The 27,498-nt window shown below is 43.0% G+C and overlaps 1 protein-coding gene across 2 annotated transcripts in view; it reads right to left on the minus strand.

Moving 5' to 3' along the window:
- Positions 1 to 27,498, minus strand: part of LOC112232686 (sodium channel protein type 4 subunit alpha-like) — a 216,767-nt gene that overhangs the window by 122,900 nt on the left and 66,369 nt on the right. Inside the window, exons 9-12 of one of the 2 annotated variants that reach the window (XM_042298800.1) lie at positions 9,744 to 9,885; positions 9,448 to 9,645; positions 8,974 to 9,135; positions 8,306 to 8,644 (exon numbers count right to left, since the gene is read on the minus strand). In XM_042298800.1, coding sequence (XP_042154734.1) covers positions 8,306 to 8,644; positions 8,974 to 9,135; positions 9,448 to 9,645; positions 9,744 to 9,885 — 841 coding nt within the window. Of the gene's footprint in view, positions 1 to 8,305; positions 8,645 to 8,949; positions 9,136 to 9,447; positions 9,646 to 9,743; positions 9,886 to 27,498 lie in introns of both variants that reach the window. The other variant, XM_042298799.1, reaches the window with a different exon arrangement.

The following is a 27,498-nucleotide window of genomic DNA, read 5'->3' on the forward strand; positions in this document are numbered from 1 at the left end:
TCTAAAGGAAGTTTGTTCTGAAGTGTCTATCTTATATCTGAGAGATATAAGAAAGATAAGGATAGTTTTATCTTTGTATTTTTTGTATTTTTTTTACATGTATTTAACCTGTTATTTTTGTCAATATACAGTCTTGATATGCAGTACCAGTCAAAAGATTGGACACATATACTCATTAAAGGGTTTTTCTTCATTTTTGCTATTTTCTACACTGAAGAATAATAGTGAAGACATCAAGACTATGAAATAACACATAGTTTAAAAAAAGTGTTAAACAAATCAAAATATATGTGAGAATTGAGATAGAATTAAGATTCTTCAAAGTAGCCACCCTTTGCCTTGATGACAGCTTTGTACACTCTTGGCATTCTCTCAACCAGCTTCACAAGGTAGTCACCTGGAATGCCTTTAAACTAACAGGTGTGCATTGGTAAAAGTTCATTTGTGGAATTTCTTTCCTTCTTAATGCATTTGAGCCAATCAGTTGTGTTGTCACAAGATAGGGGTGGTATACAGAAGATAGCCCTATTTAGTAAAAGACCAAGTCCATATTATGGCAAGAACAGCTCAAATAAGCAAAGAGAAAAGTCAGCCCATCAGTACTTTAACTTCTTATGGCTGGGGGGCGCTATTTTCATGTTCGGATGAAAAGTGTGCCCAGAGTAAACTGCCTGCCACTCAGGCCCAGAAGCGAAGATATGCATAGTATACGTAGATTCAGATAGAAAACACTCTGAAGTTTCTAAAACTGTTTGAATTATGTCTGTGAGTATAACAGAACTCATATGGCAGGCAAAAACCTGAGAAAAAATCCAACCAGGAAGTGGGAAATCTGAGGTTTGTAGGTTTTCAAGTCTTTGGCTATCCAAGAAACAGTGTAAATTTGGTCCGATTGCACTTCTTAAGGCTTCCACTAGATGTCAACAGTCTTTAAAACCTTGTTTCAGGCTTCTACTGTGGAGGGAGAGTGAATAAGAGCTGTTTGACTAAGAGGTCTAGCAGAATGCCAAGTTATGCACGCGGCCGTGAGAGTGAGCTACGTTCCTTTTCATTTCCAAAGATAAAGGAATTGTCCAGTTGGAATATTATTGAAGATTTATGATAAAAACATCCTAAAGATTGATTCTATACATCGTTTAACATGTTTCTACGAACTGTAATGGAACTTTTTGTCTGGACTAAGTGCCTGCCCCTCGTGAATTTGGATTTGTGAACTAAACACGTGAACAAAAAGGAGGTATTTGGACATAAATGATGGACTGCTGCAGAGGATAAGTTTATTAGAGTTACCAGACTCAGAAATTGAAGCCCAAACAGAGTTCAAGTAACAGACACACCTCAACATCAACTGTTCAGAGAAGACTGCGGGAATCAGGCCTTCATGGTCGAATTACTGCAAAGAAACCACTATAAAACACACCAATAAGAAGAGACTTGCTTGGGCTAAGAAACACGAGCAATGAACATTAGACCGGTGGAAATCTTGGTCTGATGAGTCCAAATCTGAGATTTTTGGTTCCAACCGCCGTGTCTTTGTGAGACGCAGAGGGAAAGTCATCTAGGGAAAGGGTGACTACTATGAAGAACCTCAAATATAAAACATATTTTGATTTGTTTAACACTTTTTTGGTTACTACATGATTCCATATGTGTTATTCCATAGTTTTGATGTCTTTACAATGTAGAAAATAGTCAAATAAAGAAATCAGTAGGTGTGTCCAAACTTTTGACTGGTACTGTATCCTTCCATAAATTTTTTAAACTGGTGCTGGGGGACCTTCGGGCAGGTCTTGTGAGGCCTGTGGGCTTCCTTCCTGAGTGTCTCACCTTTACACAGAGGGGTCATATTAGTGTGTAGCCAAAACTGTACGGATGCTACACAGAAGTTGGCAGATCTGCTGTATTGACATCAGATGAGTCCCTTGATCCTTGTGGGGGTCGTAGAGCAAAACCTGAGAGTATCATATTTGTTCCTGAGATCATCTTTCCATAGAGGGGTCATACATGTTTTTAGGCCAAACCGTTCAGACGCTACAGAAGATTTTGTGAGAAGACCATTTTCTGGATGTCTCATGGTCTGACAAACATCGCTCTAGCTCTCTTACCTTTCACCGCAGTTTTACATAGACGGATGAGGTGTATTGAGATGCATCCAATGCAAAAAAACGGATATCTCTAGCTTAAACTGACAGATTATTATGTTGTTTTTTCTTTATGCTAAATACATTTCCGTGGGGGTTGGACATCAGTTGGTGTTGAAGACTTTCATTAACGATCAAGTTGTAATGCTTTCTAAATGCATATTTCCCTCCACCTTTATTCAGGTATTTGATTTGATTTAGGTTTGTGGTAAAAGGAAGGATGCCTTTGAAAGTATCCAAATAGGGCCCTAGTTTAGATATTTTTGAATTTCTTTAATTATTTTACCCATTTTTTCTCCCCAATTGGTAGTAGTAACAGTCTTGTCTCATCGCTGCAACTCCCGTAGGGACTCGGGAGAGGCGAAGGTCGAGAGCCATGCGTCCTCCGAAACACAACCCAACCAAGCCACACCGCTTCTTGACACAATGCACATCCAACCCGGAAGCCAGCCGCACCAATGTGTCGGAGGAAACACCGTACACCTGGCGACCTGGTCAGCGTGCACTGCACCCAGCCTAACACAGGATTCGCTAGTGCACGATGAGACAAGGATATCCCTGTCAGCCAAACCCTCCCCAACCCAGACAACACTGGGCCAATTGTGCGCCGGTCGCGGCCGGCTGCGACAGAGCCTGAGCTCAAACCCAGAATCTCTGGTGGCACAGCTAGCACTGCGATGCAGTGCCTTAGACCACTGCGCTACCCGGGAGGCCTAGATCTTTTTCTTGAGGTCATGCAGAGCAGCATAATATCATGGGATATGTAATATATGTACAGTAGCTATCCAGACCAAAAATAAGCACATGCTCTGTTTCACTCTACAATAAACCCTGTCAACACAAACACACACAGACACTCACACACAAACAGCCACACAGACACACACACACAAACACAAGGCAGCGACAGCATGGAAAGTGATTCATTGAGTATTAGAGAAAATGCAATTGCATTAAGGCTCTTTCCTCTTCCGTTCCTACACAGTTGCTAACACCTCCGCGGGGTAGTGTGAATCATCTGTATTGAAACAGCAAATCAAACCGTGTGTTGTGTTAATGTTGAGGAGCCCAGTGGGGAAGAGGGAGCTGTTAGCTGTACCAGTGTCACAGAGGTCTTGGTCAATGACTCCAGACAGCCAGAGGCTACTAAGCCCTGAGTCTACTCTGCAGGATACGAGCCTGGCCATTCCTTTGATACAGGCTTATATAATAGTTATCCAGTTATCCACAGGGTGAATTCCCATGATGCACGCAGATACACAACAACACACACAGACACACAAAGCAACTCAGTAACTCCACTCAGAACATGACGCCGTGCTGGATAGTCGCCGTATTGAGAGCTCCGCATGTACTTTGCTATGTTGTGATTCTTTTGACATTTATCTTTACTTTATTTTCATGAAATGTCTGCTAACATTTTTTATAACCGACAATAACTTTGAACATCAGATTGGCAGTTACTTCCCCAATTTCTGCTGCAACTTCGACTTATCTGCGCTGGGCTCTTTCTTATAATTCCGACCCAATTTTCGGGGTATGCAAGAGGAGCGTCAGCATTACAGAGGCAGGAGAGGGGGAGTCCTGACGAGATTAAGGTGAAGGGAAAACCAGCCACCTCTTCCCGACATTCTATTGGCCAATGTACAGTGGCTTACAAAAGTATTCATCCCCCTTGGCGTTTTTCCTATTTTGTTGCATTACAACCTGTAATTTAAATGGATTTGATTTGGATTTCATGTCATGGACATACACAAAATAGTCCAAATGGGTGAAGTGAAATGAAAAAAATGACTTGTTTAAAAAAAAAACTGAAAAGTGGTGCATGCATATGTATTCACCCACTTTGCTATGAAGACCCTAAATAAGATCTGGTGCAACCAATTTCCTTCAGAAGTCACATAATTAGTTAGATTGCACACAGGTGGACTTTATTTAAGTGTCACATGATCTCAGTATATATATATATACCTGTTCTTAAAGGCCCCAGAGTCTTAACACCATTAAACAAGGGGCACCACCAAGCAAGCGGCACCATGAAGACCAAGGAGCACTCCAAACAGGTCAGGAACAAAGTTGTGGAGAAGTACAGATCATTGTTGGGTTATAAAAAAATATCCAAAACTTTGAACATCCCACAGAGCACCATTAAATTCATTATTAAAAAATGGAAAGAATGAGCACCATTAAATTCATTATTAAAAAATGGAAAGAATATGACACCACAACAAACCTGCCAAGAGAAGGCCGCCCAACAAAACTCACGGACCAGTCAAGGAGGGCGTTAATCAGAAAGGCAACAAAGAGGCCAAAGATAACCTGGAAGGAGCTGCAAAGCTCTACAGCGGAGATTGGAATATCTGTCTAAAGCACCACTTTAAGCCGTACACTCCAAGGAGCTGGGCTTTATGGAAGAGTGGCTAGAAAAAAGGCATTGCTTAAAGAAAAAATAAGGAAACACGTTTGGTGTTCACCAAAAGGCATTTGGGAGATTCCCCAAACATATGGAAGAAGGTACTCTGATCAGATGAAACAAAATTTGAGCTTTTTGGCCATCAAGGAAAACACTATGTCTGGCGCAAACCCAAAACGTCTCATCGCCCTGAGAATACCATCTCCACAATGAAGCATGGTGGTTGCAGCCTCATGCTGTGGGATGTTTTTAATCGGCAGCTTTTTGTCCATCAAGGAAAACGATATGTCTGGCGCAAACCCAACCCCATCCCCACAGAGAAGCATGGTCGTGGCAACATCATGCTGTGGGGATGTTTTCATCGGCAGGGACTGGGAAACTGGTCAGAATTGAAGGAATGATGAATGGCGCTAAATACAGGGAAATTCTTGAGGGAAACCTGTTTCAGTCTTCCAAAGATTTGAGACTGGGATGGTGTTTCACTTTCCAGCAGGACAATGACCCTAAGCATACTGCTAAAGCAACACTCGAGTGGTTTAAGGGGAAACATTTAAATGTCTTGGAACGGCCTAGTCAAAGCCCAGACCTCAATCAAATTGAGAATCTGTGGTATGACTTAAAGATTGCTGTACACCAGCGGAACCCATCCAACTTGAAGGAGCTGGAGCAGTTTTGCCTTGAAGAATGGGCAAAAACCCCCAGTGGCTTGATGTGCCAAGCTTATAGAGACATGGCCCAAGAGACTTGCAGCTGTAATTGCTGAGAATGGTGGCTCTACAAAGTATTGATTTTGGGGGGGTGAATGGTTTTGCACGCTCAAGTTTTCTGTTTTTCTTGTCTTATTTCTTGTTTAATTCACAATAGAAAATATTTTGTATCTTCAAAGTGGTAGGCATGTTGTCTAAATCAAATGATACATAACCAAAATCTATTTTAATTCCAGGTTGTAAGGCAACAAAATAGAAAAAATGCCAAGGGGGGTGAATACTTTCACAAGCCACTGTACAGTCACATGATAATAAAATGCATGATCTCTGATCGCGGATTGGCTACCAACGTGACTCTCGTAACTGCAATATTCTCTGCTTTTTTGAAACATGGCTTTCGGACAACTCGAGAAGGTCAATGGATTCTCCATTCACCGAGTGGACAGGACAGTAGAGTCAGGGAAATGAAGGAGGGGAGGTTTTTGCCTCTTCATAAACAACAAATGGTGTACTGACTTGAGCGCAGTGGTAGTCTCAACCCATTGTTCACCTGTCTTGGAATAACCGATGGTCAAATGCCGACCCTTCTACCTCCCTAGGGAGTCTTCAGCTGTTATTGTGACTGTTGTATACATTTCACCTCAGGACAAGAAATATAACAATCTGGCACTTAATGAACTGTACAAAGCTATAAACAAGCAGGAAAACTTACACCCAGAGGCTGCCTTTCTTGTCGCTAGCTATTTTAACTCCGTGGCATTAAGACACATGATTCCCTACTTCCATTAACACGTCTCCTTCGCCACAAGGTACAATAAAGTCCTAGACCATTGTTACTCTACCCACAACAAGCATACAAGGCCCTCCTTTGTCCGCCATTCAGCAAATCAGATCATGACTCCGTACTGTTTACAAGCAGAAGCTTAAACAAGAAGTACCTGTGACTCACTTTGTTAAGAAATGGTAGTCAGAATCAGAGATTATGCTACAGGACTGCTTTGCTAGCGCTGATTGGAACCTATTCCGACACCCCGGCGATATCCATCGATGAGTTATCCACCTCCGTCACCGGCTTCGTATGGAAATGCATAGGCAATGTTGTCCCCACAGAAGGTTCAATGCTTCCTCAACCAAGAGCCCTGGATTAACACCGAGGATGGCGCTAAGATAAAGGACAGGGCTACCGCACACAGGGCTATCACAGACGACTCTGAGCCTACTGGTAAGGACATGAACAAGTACAAGAAGTCCCGCTACGACCTGCACAGAGTCATCAAATGAGCAAAAGGACAATATAGGAATAAGGTGGAATCATATTACACAGTCTCCGATGCCCACCGCGTGGCAGGGCATCGGAGTCCATTAAGGATTACAATGGAAGATCCAGCCGTGATCTGCCCAACGATGCTTATTTTCCAGATGAACTCAATGCATTTTATGCACACTTCGACATTAACAACACTGTGCGTGAGGTCCCCCTCAACCTAGAGGACTGGGTGATCTCGCTCTCTGGGGCCATTGTGTGTAAGGTCTTTAATCAGGTCAACACTCGCAAGGCCGCGGGTCCGGACGGTTGCACATTGACAGGGCTGCAGTGGAGCAGGTCAAGAGCTTCAAATTCCTCGGTGTCCAAATCTCTAAGGACTAAAATGGTCAACGCGCACAGTCATGAAGAAGGAGCAACAGAGCCTCTTCCCCTCAGGAAGTTGGAACGGTTATACAACTGCACCATTGATAGCATCTTGGCTGGCTGCATCACTGCTTGGTATGGCAGCAGCCATACCAGACGGTGATGCGGACAGCCCAATACATCAATGGGGCCAACCTCCGTGCCATCCAGGACCTCTATATCAGGCGGTCTGAAAGGAAGGCCCGGAAAATCATTAAAGACTCCAGCCACCCAAGCCATAGACTGTTCTCACTACTTCCGCATGGTAAGCGGTATTCATGCATCGTCTGACACCAAAAGGCTCCTGAACAGATTCTATCCTGAAGCCATAAGACTACTAAATAGCTAACAGAATGGCTACACAGACTATCTGAGTTGACCCTTGTATTTAATTTGTATGTTTGCACTGTTTCTATGCACACTCTAAGGACTCTACACACTCACACACACACTGACACTCCAACACACATATACTGTAACATAAACACATATGTATACTGACTCTACACATGCACACACACTCACATACAATCATAATTTACACTGCTGCTAATCTGTTTATCATACACTGAGTGTACAAAACATGCTCTTTCCATGACATAGACTGACCAGGTGAATCCAGGAGAAAGTTATGTTCCCTTATTGATGGCACTTGTTAAATCCACTTAAATCAGTGTTGATTAAGGGGAGGAGACAGGTTAAATAATTATTTTTAAGCCTTGAGACAATTGATACATGGATTGTGTCTGTGTGCTATTCAGAGGGTGAATGGACAAGACAACACTTTTAAGTGCCTTTGAACGGGGTATGGTAGTAGCTGCCAGGCGCGTGTCGAGAACTGTAACACTGCTGGGTTTTTCATGCTCAACAGTTTCCCGTGTGTATCAAGAACGGTCTACCACCCAAAGGACATCCAGGGAACTTGACACAACTGTGGGAAGCACTGAAGTCGACATGGGCCAGCATCCCTGTGGAACGCTTTCGCCACCTTGTAGAGTCAATGCTCTGACGAATTGAGGCTGTTCTGAGGGCAAAAGGGGGTGCAACTTAATATTAGGAAGGTGTTCATAATGTTTTGTACAATCAGTGTATATCCTGGTGCCTAGTCACCTTACCCCTATACATATCTACCTCTATCACTCCAGTATCCCTGCACATTGTACATATGGTAATATTGGAGCTGACCCTGTATATAGCTTCTTACTTTCTCGTGTTCTTTTTCTTATTTGTATTTCTTGCGTGTGTTTGTTCTACCTTGTGTTATTTTTAATGCTACATTGATATTGAATACTGCATTGTTGGGTTTGGAGCTTGTAAGAAAGGCATTTCACTATACTTGTGCACGTGACATTAAAACATCAAACTCAGTACTCACACTCTCCTCCTTGACCCTCTCAATGGTGCATGCTGGGAGGCCCTGTGTGGTGACCCCGTTCTGGTCCATGGCCACAAACAGCTTCCCATTGATGTTGAGGAAGACCTGGGAACCCCGGCTGCCCGTGCTGTAGGTACTGGGCCTGCGTCTGGTGCTCCACGGGACCACCAGGGACCCAGCACGACTGTGTGTCCCCTCATTGTCCCCATGGACACTGAGTTCATCGTCGGCAAAGTCACCCTCTGAGTCTTTGTTCCGGCGATTGAAGTTAAATATACTGACGTTGCTTCCTCGTCTAGTGCGCGTGGAGATGGTGCGGATGAGGAGGGGGTGTGTCGGCTGGTGGGGGAGTGGAGAAATAGTTTTGAGTGGGCTATATGGTAGGGATGTCTTCTGTTAGAAAAGAGTAAGATACTTGACTCAAACCCTGGAAATCAGATAATTCTTTCACAAATTAGGATTGCCTTTAATCACTATAGATTCAGAAAGGTGAAAGATCTATATACCAAAATACATACTTCTCTACAAAACCTGAAATTCTACTTCAGATTCAGCATGTTTGTATTTATCCATAATGTTGAATCCATGATGAAACATCATGATTAAATAACAATCCATTACGAATACATAATTATGATATTTACCCTGCCCCCATCCACTGTATCCACCTTTAATGTTTTCACGTCTCCCTTCTCCACGTCTCCCTCGTTCTCCGTCTCCTCCACCAGCCCCTCTAGACTTCTCCTCCTGCTCTGCAACTCCTTGTTGTCAGGCAGAGCCAGGCCAGGGGACAGGTCCAGGAAAATCAATGAATCTGTGTCTTGAGCTTTCTGAGTAGCGTTGGAAGGCAAAGCGTCAGTTCATTTATTTTTACCTAGATTTGCTATGAAAAACATTTTCATGTATGACTGACTGGGTTTCGAACATGAGTCTTTTAGGTCTATCAAGGCTATGTTAGCCTGTTGAACAGAATCCTAGGGCCAACAGCTATAGTCCTTTTTCAGGATATTGTCTCATTCCAAATTAACAGAAGTCCCATACCAGTACCTGATAACCAATTGAAAGAAATCTGCAATTGTATGTCTACAGTCCAAGTTCCCAAAGCATTAGCCATAAAATGACGACATGAAACTCTGTCTTACCTGCGCTTCCTTCTTGAGGCACTCCATGGCCAGCTGGAACTCCCTCTCTTTCTGCCAGGCCTCCTGGATAGTGGCCTGGTTCTGTTCCTCGTAGGCCATGGCCACCACAGCCAGGATCAGGTTAACCAGGTAGAATGACCCCAGGAAGATGACCACCACGAAGAATACCATGTAGGTCTTTCCTGCTGACCGCAGAGTCTGAGGAGGGATGGATGGACACATGATCTTTCAGACTATGACCTGAATTAGGAGATTGTTTGAAATAAAGCTGACCATTTCCAGGTGTCCTTACTGACCTGGTGATAGAGGTTCTCCCAGTAATCTTGTGTCATCAGCCGGAAGAGGGAGAGAAACGCCCAACCAAAGCTGTCAAAGCTGGTGTAACCATAGTTAGGGTTCCTTCCTGCCTTCCTACATTCAAACCCATCTGGGCAATGCCTGGGGAGGAAACAGAAACAAAACATCAAGATAACGCCGTAAGGCTCTCGTCCAGAAACAAAACATCAAGATAACGCCGTAGGGCTCTCATCCAGAAACAACACATCAAGATAACGCCGTAGGGCTCTCGTCCAGAAACAAAACATCAAGATAACGCCGTAAGGCTCTCGTCCAGAAACAATACATCAAGATAACACCGTAGGGCTCTCATCCAGAAACAACACATCAAGATAACGCCGTAAGGCTCTCGTCCAGAAACAACACATCAAGATAACGCCGTAGGGCTCTCATCCAGAAACAACACATCAAGATAACGCCGTAAGGCTCTCATCCAGAAACAACACATCAAGATAACGCCGTAGGGCTCTCATCCAGAAACACATCAAGTAACGCCGTAGGGCTCTCAGCAAGAAACAACACATCAAGATAACGCCGTAGGGCTCTCATCCAGAAACAACACATCAAGATAACGCCGTAAGGCTCTCGTCCAGAAACAACACATCAAGATAACGCTGTAGGGCTCTCATCCAGAAACAACACATCAAGATAACGGCGTAAGGCTCTCGTCCAGAAACAACACCTAGCTCCTTAACACCTAGGCACTTGTGTAAAGCTGAAGGAATTGGATATGTTTAGGCAATATGGCAAAAAATTCCACTTAGCTTATGAAGATGGAGGGCAAGATGGAGCTGCAACCATATTGCTCATACCTAGATGATTCTTTCAAATCTACCTGTGCTTAGGGGTTAGGAGCCAGGGTTTCTGGATGGGGCCTAAGATCCTAAAAAAAAAACACATACTAAAGGAAATGTAGAAAATGATTGGATCTCGTACCAATATGCTGCCTCTTTAAGGTGACCCCATACGAGGGTTGGTTTGCTCCTAGCAGAACTAGGCTAGGTGGCCTGTGATTTGCACTTAATGTGTTGTGAAATCTGTTGTGAAATGTACTGTAATGTCAACTGCCTGAACTGTTTTAATGTTGTTGGACCCCATGAAGAGTAGTTGCTGCCTTGGCAACATCTAATGGGGATCCATAATAAATGCAAGTACAAATACTCCCTTAAAAGACCTTCGCTTGAAAAATCTGGGGGAAAAAGTAATTTGACTGTTTGTCCCTTTTGAGACACCATAGCCAGTATACGCTTTCTCATAATAGTCTGAATAATCTTAGATAAATCTGTAATAAATTCTGACATTTATGCCGAGGATGTCTTAGTCTCACAATTTTAGATTTAACTAAGATGTTTGGTGCAGTATTTCTCAAGTAAAAAAAAAAAACTCAACTAAACGCCATCATAAAAACCTACCGAACACCAAAACAATCAAAAACTTCACAACAACATTTCTGCGTAACGTATACGCAAACTGTTTCAACTGGGAAGCATGCGACAGGATTTAAGTGTGTACAGTTCATGCACATTCATTGGCTTGTCATTGCCGCACAGTGAGCTCATCCTATGCCTGTTATCTTAGAGAAGGGGGGCCATTAAGATAAATAACTGTGTCCACAGGCTTTATCCAAGCGACAAGGTCCCATACAGGTCATGGCAGTCACTTATTACAGACAATATTAATTCAGCAAGGGGAAATTTCACACATATAGTACATCAGCTTATCGGAGTAGTATGGGATTGTTGTTCAAAATATGTAGCTGACATAATGGGACAGGTTTAGATGCTTTTCCATGACTAAACCCTCGTGTAGACAACACTTATCGGGTCTAAGAGGGTGATGTCAGCCCAGAGCAATGCCACTGCATGCCACCCCACGTTAGATATGCCCCCCACCCCCTCGAACCCCCATGACAGAAAGGTGAGTGACTCCGACACCCGGCTTCCTCTGAGACACGGACCATGCTAGAGTGGCTAGAGGAGCTAGGGGGGCATGTGAAATGGGTGGGTGTCTTGAAGAGTGAGGCGGGGGAGTTGAAAGGACGTGGCGCCACCAACCTGCCATCACGCCAGTCACTCGTCCCCTCACACCACCTCAGCCCTTCACCCATCCCTGAAAAGCCTACCAGGCAACACGTGTCAACCAGGGATAGGATTGATTTCAATTTAATTTGAAATTCTAATTCAATTCTTGAATTCACTCATGAAGTGGAGAATTTATGTTGAATTCAATTTCAATTTCAACAGTTCAAGTTATGGAATTGAATTGGAAATAGACTGTTTGGACTTTTTGAATTGGAATTGAATTGGATTTGTAAAAACAAAATCTTTGGAAACTTTTAATTATATTGGAATTAAATATTTTTAGATTTGCCAGTTGATGGACTTAATTCACATACTGTAGTATAAAAAATGTACTTCAGGAAATGTTTTAAATAATTTATACTTGTACATCTACAATTCCAGTATAGCTAGGCTGTCTGAACAGTTACATGATCAGCCTCAAAGCATGAGGGAATTTTAATTTGTGGACGTGTTGGGGTTGATATTGAATTGGGAATTTAATTATCATAATTGACCTAACACTGGAATTGAGAGAAATTGAACCATCTCAGAATTCAAATACTGACCTGGAATTTTAATTGAATTAAATGGAATTTACAGGGAGAGAGAATTGAATTAGAATTGAATTTGTGGAATTAACCAAAACCCTGCAGGCAACATCCATCTCTCAGCGGCTTTGGCCACGGCTGTGGCATGTGGAGGGAGAGTGTGAGGGTGTGGGGCAATGGGCTCTATCACCCACCAGACACGTCTTTGTGTCTCTGAGGACGTGTTAATGGACAGGCCCCACTTCAGCCTCTGGGACGCCCTTAATGGGAGGCCCTAAACCCTGCTCTGCCTGGCCTTCGCCTCATATCACACACACACACAAACACACACACATATCCCAACACAATTCCCATACAGTGGCTCGACATAAACACGTCTGTAGTGGAGATAAAACAGAATTTAATCTATCATCGTTTTTAAAATGTATTTACTACTTTTTCAATTTCAGAATCTACATGTAAGTACACCCTTTTCGTGTTTTCTGTAATTGTTATCATGGCTGCATGTACGCAAGTCCATAGTTAGCCACAAAAACACGCGAGCTGAACAATGTTTGTTATTTTCTAGTGGCATAAATCCTTATGGCCTTTCAGGAAAACCAGGAAAGAGTGGCAGGGATTACACCGAGGAAGATGAGCACTCGTGCTATCTTTACAGGGGTGGATATACTCCTCCCTGACATTGGTAATGCCACGCATCGATGTAGACGGAACGTTCTAAACGTTCTGAACTCTGTCATTTTAGTGATGGTTCCTGTCCTAGATCTCTCAATCTGAGACCCAGATTATAATCTCACCTGTGTTTGCAATCTCTAACAGTGGGGCACCCAGAGGCATCAATACAATGGATCTAATTTGAGCCAGAAATGCTGGACTACAACATGAAGAGGAACAGGAAAAACCTTTTGAAACATAACAATGCCTCACACTGTAATTAAAAGGACCACGGTTTGGTTAAATAAATGTTTTCACCCTTCATCTCTAATTTGACGGCACAGAAAGTGTCACTACAAACTTGGCAGTTGATGAGCAACAAACATGCAACAGCTACAGAATCAGATCACTTTTATAGGATACAGGTCCTACCCTGCAATCAAAACCCTGCCCGCCGTTCTTGTTGTTATGTGTAACGTGTTGTGTTCTTGTTAGCGAGAGATAGGGAGGAGTCTTTGAGCAGGGAGGAGTCACTGAGCAGGGAGGAGACACTGAGCAGGGAGGAGACACTGAGCAGGGAGGAGTCACTGAGCAGTGGGGAGTCACTGAGCAGGGAGGAGTCACTCAGCAGGGAGGAATCACTGAGCAGGGAGGAGACACTGAGCAGGGAGGAGACACTGAGCAGGGAGGAGTCATTGAGCAGGGAGGAGTCACTCAGCAGGGAGGAGTCACTGAGCAGGGAGGAGTCACTGAGCAGGGTGAAGTCACTCAGCAGGGAGGAGTCACTGAGCAGGGATGAAGTCACTGAGCGGGGATGAAGTCACTCAGCAGGGAGGAGTCACTGAGCAGTGGGGAGTCACTGAGCAGGGAGGAGTCACTGAGCAGTGGAGAGTCACTGAGCAGGGAGGAGTCACTGAGCAGTGGGGAGTCACTCAGCAGGGAGGAATCACTGAGCAGGGAGGAGTCACTCAGCAGGGAGAAGATACTGAGCAGGGAGGAGTCACTGAGCAGGGAGGAGTCACTGAGCAGGGAGGAGACACTGAGCAGGGAGGAGATACTGAGCAGGGAGGAGTCACTGAGCAGTGGGGAGTCACTGAGCAGGGAGGAGTCACTCAGCAGGGAGGAATCACAGAGCAGGGAGGAGACACTGAGCAGGGAGGAGTCACTCAGCAGGGAGGAGACACTGAGCAGGGAGGAGACACTGAGCAGGGAGGAGACACTGAGCAGGGAGGAGACACTGAGCAGGGAGGAGTCTCTCAGCAACCTGTTGTTATGTGTAACGTGTTGTGTTCTTGTCAGCGATAGATAGAGAGGAGTCACTGAGCAGGGATGAAGTCACTCAGCAGGGAGGAGTCACTGAGCAGGGATGAAGTCAATGAGCAGGGAGGAGTCACTCAGCAGGGAGGAGTCACTCATCAGGGAGAAGTCACTGAGCAGGGAGGAGTCACTCAGCAGGGAGGAGTCACTGGGCAGGGGGGAGTCACTGGGCAGGGGGAGTCACTGAGCAGGGAGGAGTCACTGAGCAGGGAGGAGTCACTGAGCAGGGAGGAGTCACTGGGCAGGGAGGAGTCACTGGGCAGGGGGGAGTCACTGAGCAGGGAGGAGTCGCTCAGCAGGGAGGAGACACTGAGCAGGGAGGAGTCACTGAGCAAGGAGGAGTCTCTCAGCACTCCGGCAGCTGGGGGTGTGATTGGCTGCTATCCTATCTCTGGCCAGGGAACTGGGCATTCTGATATGGGGTTATTTTGGGCACCAGCAGTGAGCCCTGGCCCCTGTCCCGTTAGGAGGATCGGGGGGGGGGGATTGACTATATCCCAGGGAAGATAGTAACTACCTAACGGTTCATACGCTGTTGAAAAGGGAGCAGTAATGTACACTATATATAGTATATGCCAGTGGTTCCTAAACTTTTCATTGTCCCGTACCCCTTCAGACATTCAACCTCCAGCCCCTCTAGCACCAGAGGCCAGTGTTTTTTGCCATCATTGTAAGCCTGCCACACACACGCACTATTTCTTAAACATAAGAATGAGTGTGAGTTTTTGGCAGAACCCAGCTCGTGGGAAGTGACAAAGATGCTCTGTCAAAATGGCACCAGAAGAAATGGCAGCAGTTTTACAGGCGCCCAACCAATTATGCTATTATGTGTTTTTTCGCATTATTTGAAACTCATTTTGTACAAGACGCCCAGTGACACGAGCCTACCAGACGAGCTAAATCACTTCTATGCTCGCTTCGAGGCAAGCAACACTGAGGCATGCATGAGAGCATCAGCTGTTCCGGACGACTGTCTGATCACGCTCTCCGTAGCCGACGTGAGTAAGACCTTTAAACAGGTCAACATAAACAAGGCTGCGGGGCCAGACGGATTACCAGGACGTGTGCTCCAGGCATGTGCTGACCAACAGGTGTCTTCACTGACATTTTCAACATGTCCCTGATTGAGTCTGTAATCCCAACATGTTTCAAGCCGACCACCATAGTCCCAAGAACACAAAGGCAACCTGCCTAAATTACTACAGACCCATAGCACTCACGTCTGTAGCCATGAAGTGCTTTGAAAGGTTGGTAATGGCTCACATCAACACCATTATCCCAGAAACCCTAGACCCACTCCAATTTGCATACCACCCAAACAGATCCACGGATTATGTAATCTCTATTGCACTCCACACTGCCCTTTCCCACCTGGACAAAAGGAACACTTATGTGAGAATGATATTCATTGAATACAGCTCAGCATTCCACACCATAGTACCCTCAAAGCTCATCACTAAGCTAAGGATCCTGGGACTAAACACCTCCCTCTGCAACTGGATCCTGGACTTCCTGACGGCTGCCCCAGGTGGTGAGGGTAAGGAGCAACACATCTGCCACGCTGATCCTCAACACTGGAGTCCCTCAGGGGTGCGTGCTCATTCCCTTCCTGTACTGCCTGTTGTATTCAGCGCACGTGACAAATCAACTTGGTCTTTTATTTGAGCTCTTATAGGATCAGGGAACAAATAATAACATAATAATAATCAATAATTTTGCTCTTTATTTAGCCATCATGCTTATAAAACCTTATTTGTTCATTGAAAATTGTGAATAACTCACCACAGGTTAATGAGAAGGGTGTGCTTGAAAGGATGAACATAACCCTGCAATGTTGGGTTGTATTGGGGAGAGTCTCAGTCTTAAATCATTTTCCATACACAGTCTGTGCCTGTATTTCATTTTCATGCTAGCGAGGGCTGAGAATCCACTCTCACATAGGTACGTGGTTACAAAGGGCATTAGTGTCTTAACAGCGTGAATTGCCAAGGGCAAGAAACTTTGACTGCAGCCATTTCCAGAAATTTGGCAGTGGCTTCTGATTAAGTACAATTTTCACAGAACCGCTTGTTGCAATTTCGATGAGGCTTTCTTGATCAGATATCGGTAAGTGAACTGGAGGCAGGGCATGAAAAGGATAACGAATCCAGTTGTTTCGGGAAAGTACCTGCATAAGGTGTATCCAAGAGGTGTATCCAAGATGGAGTAGCAGTCAGACGTCTTTGTCTCGTCCCATGTGTATATAACTTTTTCTTCACGTTCTTTTTAATATTTTTCCTAAACCTCAACTTCAAAATACTCTCCTGCAACACGCCTCACCCAATGTGCTGTGGATCTGTTTTTTTCCCTAAAGTATTTCTATTTTCATCTGAACTAGAATACCAAAGATAGCTAGCTAACTAGCTACCAGCTATCAATCAGCTAACCTTTAGCTCGGAAAGCTCTCGCCAGTTCGTACAACGTGCTTCAAACCAGAGCATACCGGACCTATTTTTCTCTCCATATCCCCAAATTCCTACCGCAAACTCTGAACCTTTTCATCTGGATCATCACAGCTAGCTAACCGCAACCCGGGGTGACTACTCCTGGCTAACGTTTCCGTCCCGGGGCTAGCACCAACTAGCCCTGGGCTAGCCCATGCTAGGCAAGTCTCCCGGCTCACTCCTGGGCTACAATATCCGGACCCCTTCTACTGCCGGTGCGGGGCACGGAACCCCACCCATCCTCTACGACTGGAATACTGACATCATCTGCCCGAGGATTCCAACAGGCCCCTCAGACGCGTCATCCGCTGAAGGCCCATTCTGCTAACCTGCTAGCTACCTAGAGCTACTTGGAACCCTACTAATCGATGACTGGTCTATCAACCTCACCGCACGAAGAGGCAAAAACAGACTTACCCCCATAGCGATGTCCCCCAAAGGCTAACTTGCTAGCCCCGGTCTACTAACTGCTAGCTTGCCTGCCCCAGTCTGCTAACTGCTAGCCCCTGCTAACTGCTTGCTTGCTAACCCGGTCTGCTAACTGCTAGTTTGTTTAGCCCCGGCCTACTAACCGTTAGCCTGTTAGCATCGGCCTGCTAACTGTCTGAATCGCCGTGTCCCCCAGTCAGCCCAACCACTCACTGGACCCATATGTTCACTTGGCTACGCATGCCTCTCTCAAATACCAGGAGCTGTGCCAGGCCCGTCAGGTCTGTTGACTCATCCAGCTGTAACATATTTAATTCACTGGCTTGTATGCAAAGCAGTAATTGTTTCAAAACATCTCCTGCCATGTCACTGATGCATCGTAAAACAGTGTTGTTTGATGAAGACATTGTCTGTATAATTTTCTGGGGCCTTTTCCCCCAGCATTGTCCCAACCATATCCGCGGCAGCAGAAAGAATTAAGTCCTTCACAATAGTATGGGGTTTGCCTGTCCTAGCCACTCGGTAGCTCACCATATAAAACGCTTCTAGCCCCTTCTTATTAATGGTATCTCTTGCTTTCATACATGTCTTACTACTCGAAAGTTGTCTTTATTCTCGCTCAAAAGACTCTGGTGGCTTATTTTTCAAATTGTCATGTTTCGTTTCCAAATGTCTGTGCAAGAGTGAAGGTTTCCCGCGAGAGAGTAACTGTTAATGTGATTGGATGTTCATTATTTGACTAGGCTACCTGTATTTGACATTGTGTTTTTATTTTTGCTGAACAGTAGATGGTTTAATTTTATTTTTGGTAGTGAAACGAGGCTACTCAGGCGAGAAAAAAACCTCACCCATATGTATAGCCCAGTTGGAAAATCTAAATGTTCTGGTTGAAAATGTGAAGCATTTGGCATACCCCCGACGGCATTGCGTGTACCCCTGGGTGTAAGCGCAATGCCGTACCCCAGTTTTGGAATATCTGGTCTATACTATAGACCCTCACTCTTAGAAAAAAGGGTTGCAAAATGGTTCTTCAGTAGTCCCCATAGGAGAACCCCTTTTGGTTCCAAGTAGAACTTTTTGAGTTTCATGTAGAACCCTCTGTGGAAAGGGTTGTACCGGTAACCAAAAAAGGTTCTTCAAAGGGTTCTCCTATGGTGATAGCCAAAGCATCCTTTTAGGTTCTTGATAGAATCTTCTTTTTTGAAGAGTGTAATACCAGGGAAACTATTTGTCAAGGAAGGAACAGTACACCACTGAAAACAGTACACAGTGTTGTAAAGTACTTAAGTAAAAATACTTTAAAAGACCACTTAAGTAATTTTGTGGGGTATCTGTACTTTACTATTTATATTTTTTACTTTTACTACATTCCTAAACAAAATTATGTACCTTTTACTCCATACATTTTCCCTGACACCCAAAAGTACTCATTACATTTTGAATGCTTAGCAGGACAGAAAATCATCCAATTCACACACTTATCAAGAGAACATCCCTGGTCATCCCTACTGCCTCTGATCTGGTGGAACTCACTAAACACAAATGCTTTGTTTGTAAGTTATTTGCTTATATGCTTTCTGGTTTGTTTACTATAAGGAATTTGAAATGATTTATACTTTTACTTTTACTTTTGATACTTAAGTATATATACTACACTTATTTTATGATTCATAAGTATATTTAAAACCAAATACTTTTAGGCTTTCACTAAAGTAGTATTTTACTGGCTGACTTTCACTTTTACTTGAGTAATTTTTCATTAAGGTATCTTTACTTTTACTCAAGCATGACAATTAGGCCATTTTTCCACCACTGACAACAGTACACCTCTGACAACAGTACACCACTGACAACAGTACACCACTGACAACAGTACACCACTGACAACAGTACACCTCTGACAACAGTACACCTCTGACAACAGTACACCACTGACAACAGTACACCACTGACAACAGTACACCTCTGACAACAGTACACCACTGACAACAGTACACCTCTGACAACAGTAAACCACTGACAACAGTACACCACTGACAACAGTACACCACTGACAACAGTACACCTCTGACAACAGTATACCACTGACAACAGTATACCACTGACAACAGTAAACCACTGACAACAGTAAACCACTGACAACAGTACACCTCTGACAACCATACAGACCACAACACGGATGGAGACCAAACAGATTGGCAGCTGTAGTTGGCCGATCATAGAAGAGAATAGAAGCGGGAGCAGGGGGAGTGAGAGAGCATCTGAGGGTTCCCTAGGGTCGCGGGGTGGAGGGAACATTGGCTTGGCTGAGAGTTGAGTCACCCCTTTCAGATCCAACCCTTCCACCCTGTGAAACAACAAAGCCCAGTGGGGAAGCTTTCAAAGACTGGTGGGTGGAGGAGGCTGCCTTGACCTGGTGTTCTCACAGCTCAGATTTAGGCATTAGGCACCAAATGGAAGAAAACATCTGAATATCCAGAGGGACTACCAAGACTACCAAGACAATAAATGCTCCCCCCCCCCACCCATTGTGTGCCCTAATGAACATGAGCCAGGATTCTGACCAACCACAGGCTGGAAATAGCTAGAGTCTTTCATTAGAGCTTGCAATAGAAAACTCTTCAAAAAATGTTGCAGTGGAAAATGAAAATGAGTGTTCTTAAGTCCAGTTTATCCCTCCCTGATTCAGTCTGCTTTTTCCATTTGGTATCTAATGAACATGATCCCGATGAATAACTCTGCAATAGGCCTCAGTTCTCACGAAACCACACTTCCTCCCGAGGTACTGATACAGACAGAGTGAACAAATCAGAAAAATAATACAGAAGAGAACTAAGATTCCTACACGGGTAATAATGATGTTCAAAATGTTACGTCAAAGAGGAAAATGAATAGTTTGGGTGTATTTATGTCACTACATATTACGTGTTTTAGCAGAATTACAACGTTCACTGGAAATTAAACTGTAGATGCAGTATGTCTAGCTACTGTAGGCACCCATAATGTTAGGTCCTCTCATCTCACATAGAAACAATCTCATCAGTACAACCTACTACTAGAGAGGTCTAGGACTGAGGTCTATGATAATGAAAGTACTTAACATTTCTATAGCAACGGTATCCAGGAGGTTGTTGCCCATGGAGATTGTTTTGTGACACCTCTCCGGAGGATGTGGATCGGCCTCTCAGGGATTGGAGGAACTCAGTGGAGGCAGGTAATATGATTGTTTTGTCATGATTTATGTTTGATTTTATGACTTTTCTTATTTCCAGTGTAGCTCGTGAAGATTAGGACGGATTGACTGATTAGGTAAGAATGCCATAAGATTTACTTTCACAAAATTGGCATTTATTAGATATTTAATTTGTTATTCATGCATTTACAAAATAGTTTAGTTTCCTTTCAAATTAATTAATATATTGTTTATAAGTTGATAGAATGAGTTCATGCCAATTTAATTTATATAAGTATATTCAGTCTGCTCATAACCAGAATCCATAATAACTTGATAAAGGGAAACCTCTGATCAATGTTTATCTTAGGTAAATAAGCTATGAAGTAAAACATCTGGAGAAACACACAAACAATAATACAACTAAGACTATGCTGTTTCCAATCAAATACTTTGAGGTGAACCTGTCTGGCTTTTGACCAAAACCTAGAACCGTCTGTTTGGTCAAATTATAGGAGGCGGACATACTCATGTAATCTTACGAGCATCTAAAATACATCCTAATTACAGTTTATTAGTATAAAAAAGTACCTTAATGAAATACATTTACACTCTGTAATTATCAGTGTAATACAAGCTTGCTGATGGGTCTTTATGAACATTTACAGTTCTAAGAAAATTACCAGATCATTAGAGTCCTTCAGCTGGTATCATAACTGGGAAAATGTGGTGTAGTTGTTAGCATACCCTTGGCCTATCTTAAAGTATTCTGTGAAGTAGCCCCCTGAATGGCCACCCCTAATGACAAAGGCCTATAGCCTAAACCAGTGATAATGCCATCCCCCCCCAAAATTCTAACAGCAAAGCTAGCCAGCATAAATAACCAGAAAAATAAAGGCCCTTCAACATGCACTCGATATAAATGCAATTAACGAGCTGTTACATTCAATTTGATGACTCATTCGAGTAGAACTGGATAGAACTGGAGTAGGAGAAATACCAGGAGTTAAGAACACTTCAACGGTTCTATAGAACATGACACATACAGAGAGCTTAGTGGGGGGGGTTGCGAATCATAAGTGAGAGGCAATAATCTTCACTTTGCAGTCAGGGTAGCCATTAACAACCCCATTAGAGTGAAGCCAGAAAGCTTCAAATGGATTAAATGTGACTTAAATGGAGGGAAAAAACATTCCCCCTCCATCCACGGGCCCCTACACCCCCATTTGGAATGCTCCATAGAACTGCCCACGTCGATTGTATTTAGACTGCATTTCACAGGATTCTTACAATATTTTTTCTCAAAAGTTTGATAAATATGGGCCCAGATCCATGTGCATTTTGATTGACAGCCAAAAGTTCCGGTGAGTGACAGCCAGTGAGCAGTTGAATGTGGGACTAGCCTATGGTAGAATTGATTTCTTCAGACCTTTATTTACACTATGAGAGAGTGGCAGCCAGACCAGTAAACAAACAAATATCATTGTCTGTCATGTATTTAATATAAAGGGTGCTGTGTCAATACAAACTCCCAAAAGGCATTTGACAGTTCAACTCGGTTCATCTCCACAAAAAATACAATATATATTATACAATGCACTCAGAAAGTATTCAGACCCCTTTACTTTTTCCAGTGTTGTAAAGGACTACTTAAGTTGTTTTTTATTTATTTGTGGTATCTGTACTTTACTTTACTATTTATATTTCTGACTCCTTTTACTTTCACTTCACTACATTCCTTAAGAAAATATATGTAAGGGAGTTCGTAACTGGCGGCAGGAGAGCAAAACTGGGTATTCAACAGAGCAGTTTTATTTTTTAAAAACACCGGAAACCAGAACAATAAACAAATGGGTACAAAACCCGTCACGCACCAGAGAAAACGTGCACATGCACTTACAATAAACAATTCCACACAAAGACATGGGGGGAACAGAGGGTTAAATACACAACATGTAATGAGGGAATTGAGACCAGGTGTGTGGGAAGACAAAAGAAAAACAAAAGGAAAATGAAAAGTGGATCGATGATGGCTAGAAGACCGGCAACGCCGACCGCCGAGTGCTACCCGAACAAGGAGAGGAATCGACTTCGGCGGAAGTCGTGACAATATAGCTTTTTACTCCACACATTTTCCTTGACAACGAAAAGTACTTGTTACATTTTGAATGCTTAGCAGGATAGGTAAATAGTCAAATTCACGCACTTATCAACCGAACATCCCTGGTCATCCCTACTGCCTCTGATATGGCGGACTCACTAAATACACATGCTTCGTTTGTAAATGATGTCTGAATGTTGGAAGGTGCCCGGGGCTTTCCGTAAATTCAAAAAACAAGAAAATGGTGCCATCTTGTTTGCTTAATATAAGGAATTTGAAAGGATTTATACTTTTAATTTTGACAGTTAAGTATATTTTAAACCAAATACATTTAGACTTTTACTGAAGTAGAATTTTACTGGGTGACTTTTACCTGAGTCATTTTCTATTAAGGTATCTTTACATTTGCTGAAGTATGACAGTTGGGTATTTTTCCCACATTTTGTTATGTTACAGCCTTATAATAGAATTGATTAAATCGTTTTTTTCCTTCATCAATCTAAACACAATACCCCATAAAGACAAAGCAAAAACTGGTTGTTATACATTTTTGCAAATTGATTAAAAACAAAAAAACGAAATATGACATTTACATAAGTATTCAGACCCTTTTCTCAGTACTTTGTTGAAGCACCTTTGGCAGCGATTACAGCCTCGAGTCATCTTGGGTATGACGCTATAAGCTTGGCACACCTGTATTTGGGGAGTTTCTCCCATTCTTCTCTGCAGATCCTCTGAAGTTCTGTCAGGTTGGATGGGGAGCGTCGCTGCACCGCTATTTCCAGGTCTCTCCAGAGATGTTCGATCGGGTTCAAGTCCGGGCTCTGGCTCGGCCACTCAAGGACATTCAGAGACTTGGCACAAAGCCACTCTTGCACTGTCTTGAGTGTGTGCTTAGAGTCATTTACAGGTTGGAAGGGGAACCTTGGCCCCAGTCTGACGTCCTGAGTGCTCTGGAGCAGGTTTTCATCAAGGATCTCTCTGTGTTTTGCTCTGTTCATCTTCCCCTCGATCCTGACTAGTCTCCCAGTCCCTGCCGCTGAAAAACATCCCCACAGTATGATGCTGCCACCACCATGCTTCAGAGTAGGGATGGTGCCAGGTTTCCTCCTGAAGTAATGCTTGGCATTCAAGCCATAGAGTTAAATATTGGTTTCATCAGACCAGAGAATCTTGTTTCTCATGGTCTGAGAGTCTTTAGGTGCCTTTTGGCTAACTCCAAACGGGCTGTCATGTGCCTTATACTCAGGAGTGGCTTCCATCCGCCCTCTCTACCATAAAGGCTTGAGAGATGGTTGTCATTCTGGGAGGTTCTCCCATCTCAACAGAGGAACTCTGGAGCTCTGACAGAGTGACCTTCGAATTCTTGGCCACCTCCCTGACCAAGGCCCTTCTCCCCCGATGCTCAGTTTGGCCGGGCAGCCAGCTCTAGAAAGAGTCTTGGTGGTTCCAAACTTCTTCCATTTAAGAATGATGGAGGCCACTGTGTTCTTGGGGACACAGTGCTGCAGACATCTTCCCCAGATCTGTGCCTCGACACAATCCTGTCTCGGAGCTCTACAGACAATTCCTTCGACCTCATGCACTGTCAACTGTGGGACATTATAAAGCCAGGTGTGTACCTTTCCAAATCATGTCCAATCAATTGAATTTACCACAGGTGAACTCCAATCAAGTTGTAGAACATCTGAAGGATGATGAATGGAAACAGGATGCACCTGAGTTCAATTTCAATTCTTAAAGCAAAGGTTTCAGTTTTTTCTTTTAAATAATTTGCAAAAAATGTCTAAAAAACTGTTTTCACTTGATCAGTATATCGTATTGTACGTAGATTGACAAAGATTTTTATTTATTTTATCCATTTTGGAATAAGGCAGTAATGTAACCAAATGTGGAAAAAGTCAAGAGATCTAAATAAGTTCCAAATGCACTATTTTCTAGTCAATATTTGGGGGGGAAGTTCAAGCCTCTGACCACTTAGATGGGTGTTTTGGATTTCGGAGAAAAAAAAACGCATTGAAAAAATAAAGGTGAGACATAATGTAAGGCCATGCAAGGCCACCGGATTTAAATCCTTTACGGTACCATTTACATTTTAATTAATGGCTGAAATAAGGTGACTAAATCAGAGCTTTGGTGACCAATCACCATGCACCAGACAGACAAAGCTTAGAATCTGTCTGTTTTATCATTCGTGGACACAAGCTGTATCGTGCGTTTGGATTGGCCGTTATCTCTCAGAGAGACAGACAGATCTGTCTTTTGTCTTTTTTGTAGCTGGAGGCAGATGTTACATTCACCGAGTCCCCAGCCCATCATAACTCACCCCAATGGACCGTTACACTGCTCTCCCGTTAGGCAGCCTCCCAATAACTCACAACCCCAATGTCCTTTATATGTTCAATATATTCCCAGTCTTACAGGAATAATCAAAAATAGATTTGAATGTTGATGATATCACGTTGTCAATTACAGCTGCTTTAAAGATAATGTTTCAAACATTTGTGGAAGGGGAAAGTTGAAAGAGCTAGCATCACAGGCATTGAGGGCATTGGAGGTGGTTTGCATCATGTGTCAGCACATCCTTTGCTCATAAAAGATGGAGATTGCCTGTGTGATTGCTTGTGTGAGTTCCTGGAAAAGACATGGGCGCAATGTTGTTGGTATTCATTTTCCATATTTCTCTTGTAACTATAAAAGTAGGAGATGAAATTGAAAGTGGGGACTATTTTGTCTGTGAGCATGACCCGACCTGACTATTACCCTGATATGAACAATGTCAGATCACTGGTTCAAAGAGCTCATAAAACCACTTAAATGATACTCTTCAAATCTGGCAAAACAGTGACTTTAGGCACGCACTAAATAATAAGACAATGACATCTAATATTTATTGAGTAATTGAATCTATACAGAACAAATATATAAATGCAGTGTTGGTCCAGTGTTTCATGAGCTGAAATAAAATATCCCTGAAATGTTCCAATATGCACTAAAAGCTTATTTCTTTCAAATTTTGTGCAGAAATTTGTTTACATCCCTGTTAGTGAGCATTTCTCCTTTGCCAACATAATCCATCCACCTGACAGGTGTGGCATGTCAAGAAGCTGATTAAACAGCATGATCATTACACAGGTGCACCTTGTGCTGGGGACAACAAAAGGCCATTCTAAAATGTGCAGTTTTGTCACGCAACATAATGCCACAGATGTCAAGTTTTGAGGGAGCATGCAATTGGCTGGCTGATTGCATGGATGTCCACCAGAGCTGTTGCCAGAGAATGTTAATGTTAATTTCTCTACGATAAGCCGCCTCCAACATCATTTGAGAGAATTTGGCAGCATGTCCAAATGGCCTCACAACCACAGACCACGTGTAACCACGCCAACCCAGGACGTCCACTTCCGGCTTCATCACCTGTGGTATCGTCCGAGACCAGCCACCGGACTGCTGATGAAACTGATGAGCATTTCTGTCTGCAATAAAGCCCTTTTGTGGGGAAAAACTTGTTCTGATTTGCTGGGCCTGGCTCCCCAGTGGGTGGGCCTGACTCCCATGTTGCCTATGCCCTCCCAGTCCCACAAATGGATAGGCCCACTCATGCCTGCGCCCATGCCGAATCATGTGAAATCGATAGACTAGAGCCTAACAAATTTATTTCAATTGACGGATTTCCTTATATGAACTATAACTCAGTAAAATTGTTGCATGTTGCGTTTAAATTTATATTCAGTATAGTTACTTACTTATTGATTGATCTGTTTCTAATGCATTTATCCATGTATTCATAGGGATAACAAGTGCATTCCAATAATGGATACCTTCCAGTGGTGTAAAGTACTTAAGTAAAAAATACTTTAAAATACTACTTCGTTTTTTTCAGTATCTGTACTTAACTATTCATATTTTTGACAACTTTTACTTTTACTTCACTACATTCCTAAAGAAAATAATGTACTTTTTACTGCAAACATTTTCCCCGACAACCAAAAGTACTCATTCCATTTTGAATGCTTAGCAGGATAGTAAAATGGCCCAATTTACACACTCAAGAGAATATCCCTGGTCATCCCTAATGCCTCTGATCTGGCAGACTACCTGTGTGCTCCTGGCTATCCGTAAATTAAACAAAACAAGAAAATTGTTCCGTCTGGTAAGGAAAGTGAAATGAGTTATACTTTTGATACGTAAGTATATTTAAAAGTAAATACTTTTAGACTTTTCCTCAAGTAGTATTTTACTGGGTTGCTTGCACTTTTACTTGTCATTTTCTATTAAGGTATCTTTACTTTCACTCAAGTATGACAATTGAGGACTTTTTCCACCACTGATACCTTCCAATAATGTCCTGCACCAACACAAACCATGTATTTGAACCCATTACAGTTGTTCAAATATCAATACAAGACAAGAAACAGAGACTTACAGTGTGGCAAAAAAAGTATTTAGTCAGCCACCAATTGTGCAAGTTCTCCCACTTAAAAAGATGAGAGAGGCCTATAATTTTCATCATAGGTACACTTCAACTATGACAGACAAAATGAGAAAAAGAATCCAGAAAATCACATTGTAGGATTTTTAATGAATTTATTTGCAAATTATGGGGGAAAATAAGTATTTGGTCATCTGCAAAAGTTTATCTCAATACTTTGTTATATACCCTTTGTTGGCAATGACAGAGGTCAAACGTCTGTATGTGAAAGTGACTTAGATGTTATTTCTTGACTAAGAAAGATGCCACATTTTCAAGGACAAATGTTTTTCACCGTTGCGTACTCAGTGTAGTTATTTCCAGGCTCATTTCCTTCTTTACTGTTGACAAAAAAAATGCCGCTTTGTCTCCTAAAATGTACACCGTAAACTCTGTGGGATTTTAGAGGTCACAGTCAAGCAGCAACAGGTATGTTCTCCAAATCACTACTCCCATCTCAGTCCAAAATAGAGTACATCC

This window comes from Oncorhynchus tshawytscha, linkage group LG16 (genome assembly GCF_018296145.1).
Source record: "Oncorhynchus tshawytscha isolate Ot180627B linkage group LG16, Otsh_v2.0, whole genome shotgun sequence".
NCBI lineage: Eukaryota > Metazoa > Chordata > Actinopteri > Salmoniformes > Salmonidae > Oncorhynchus > Oncorhynchus tshawytscha.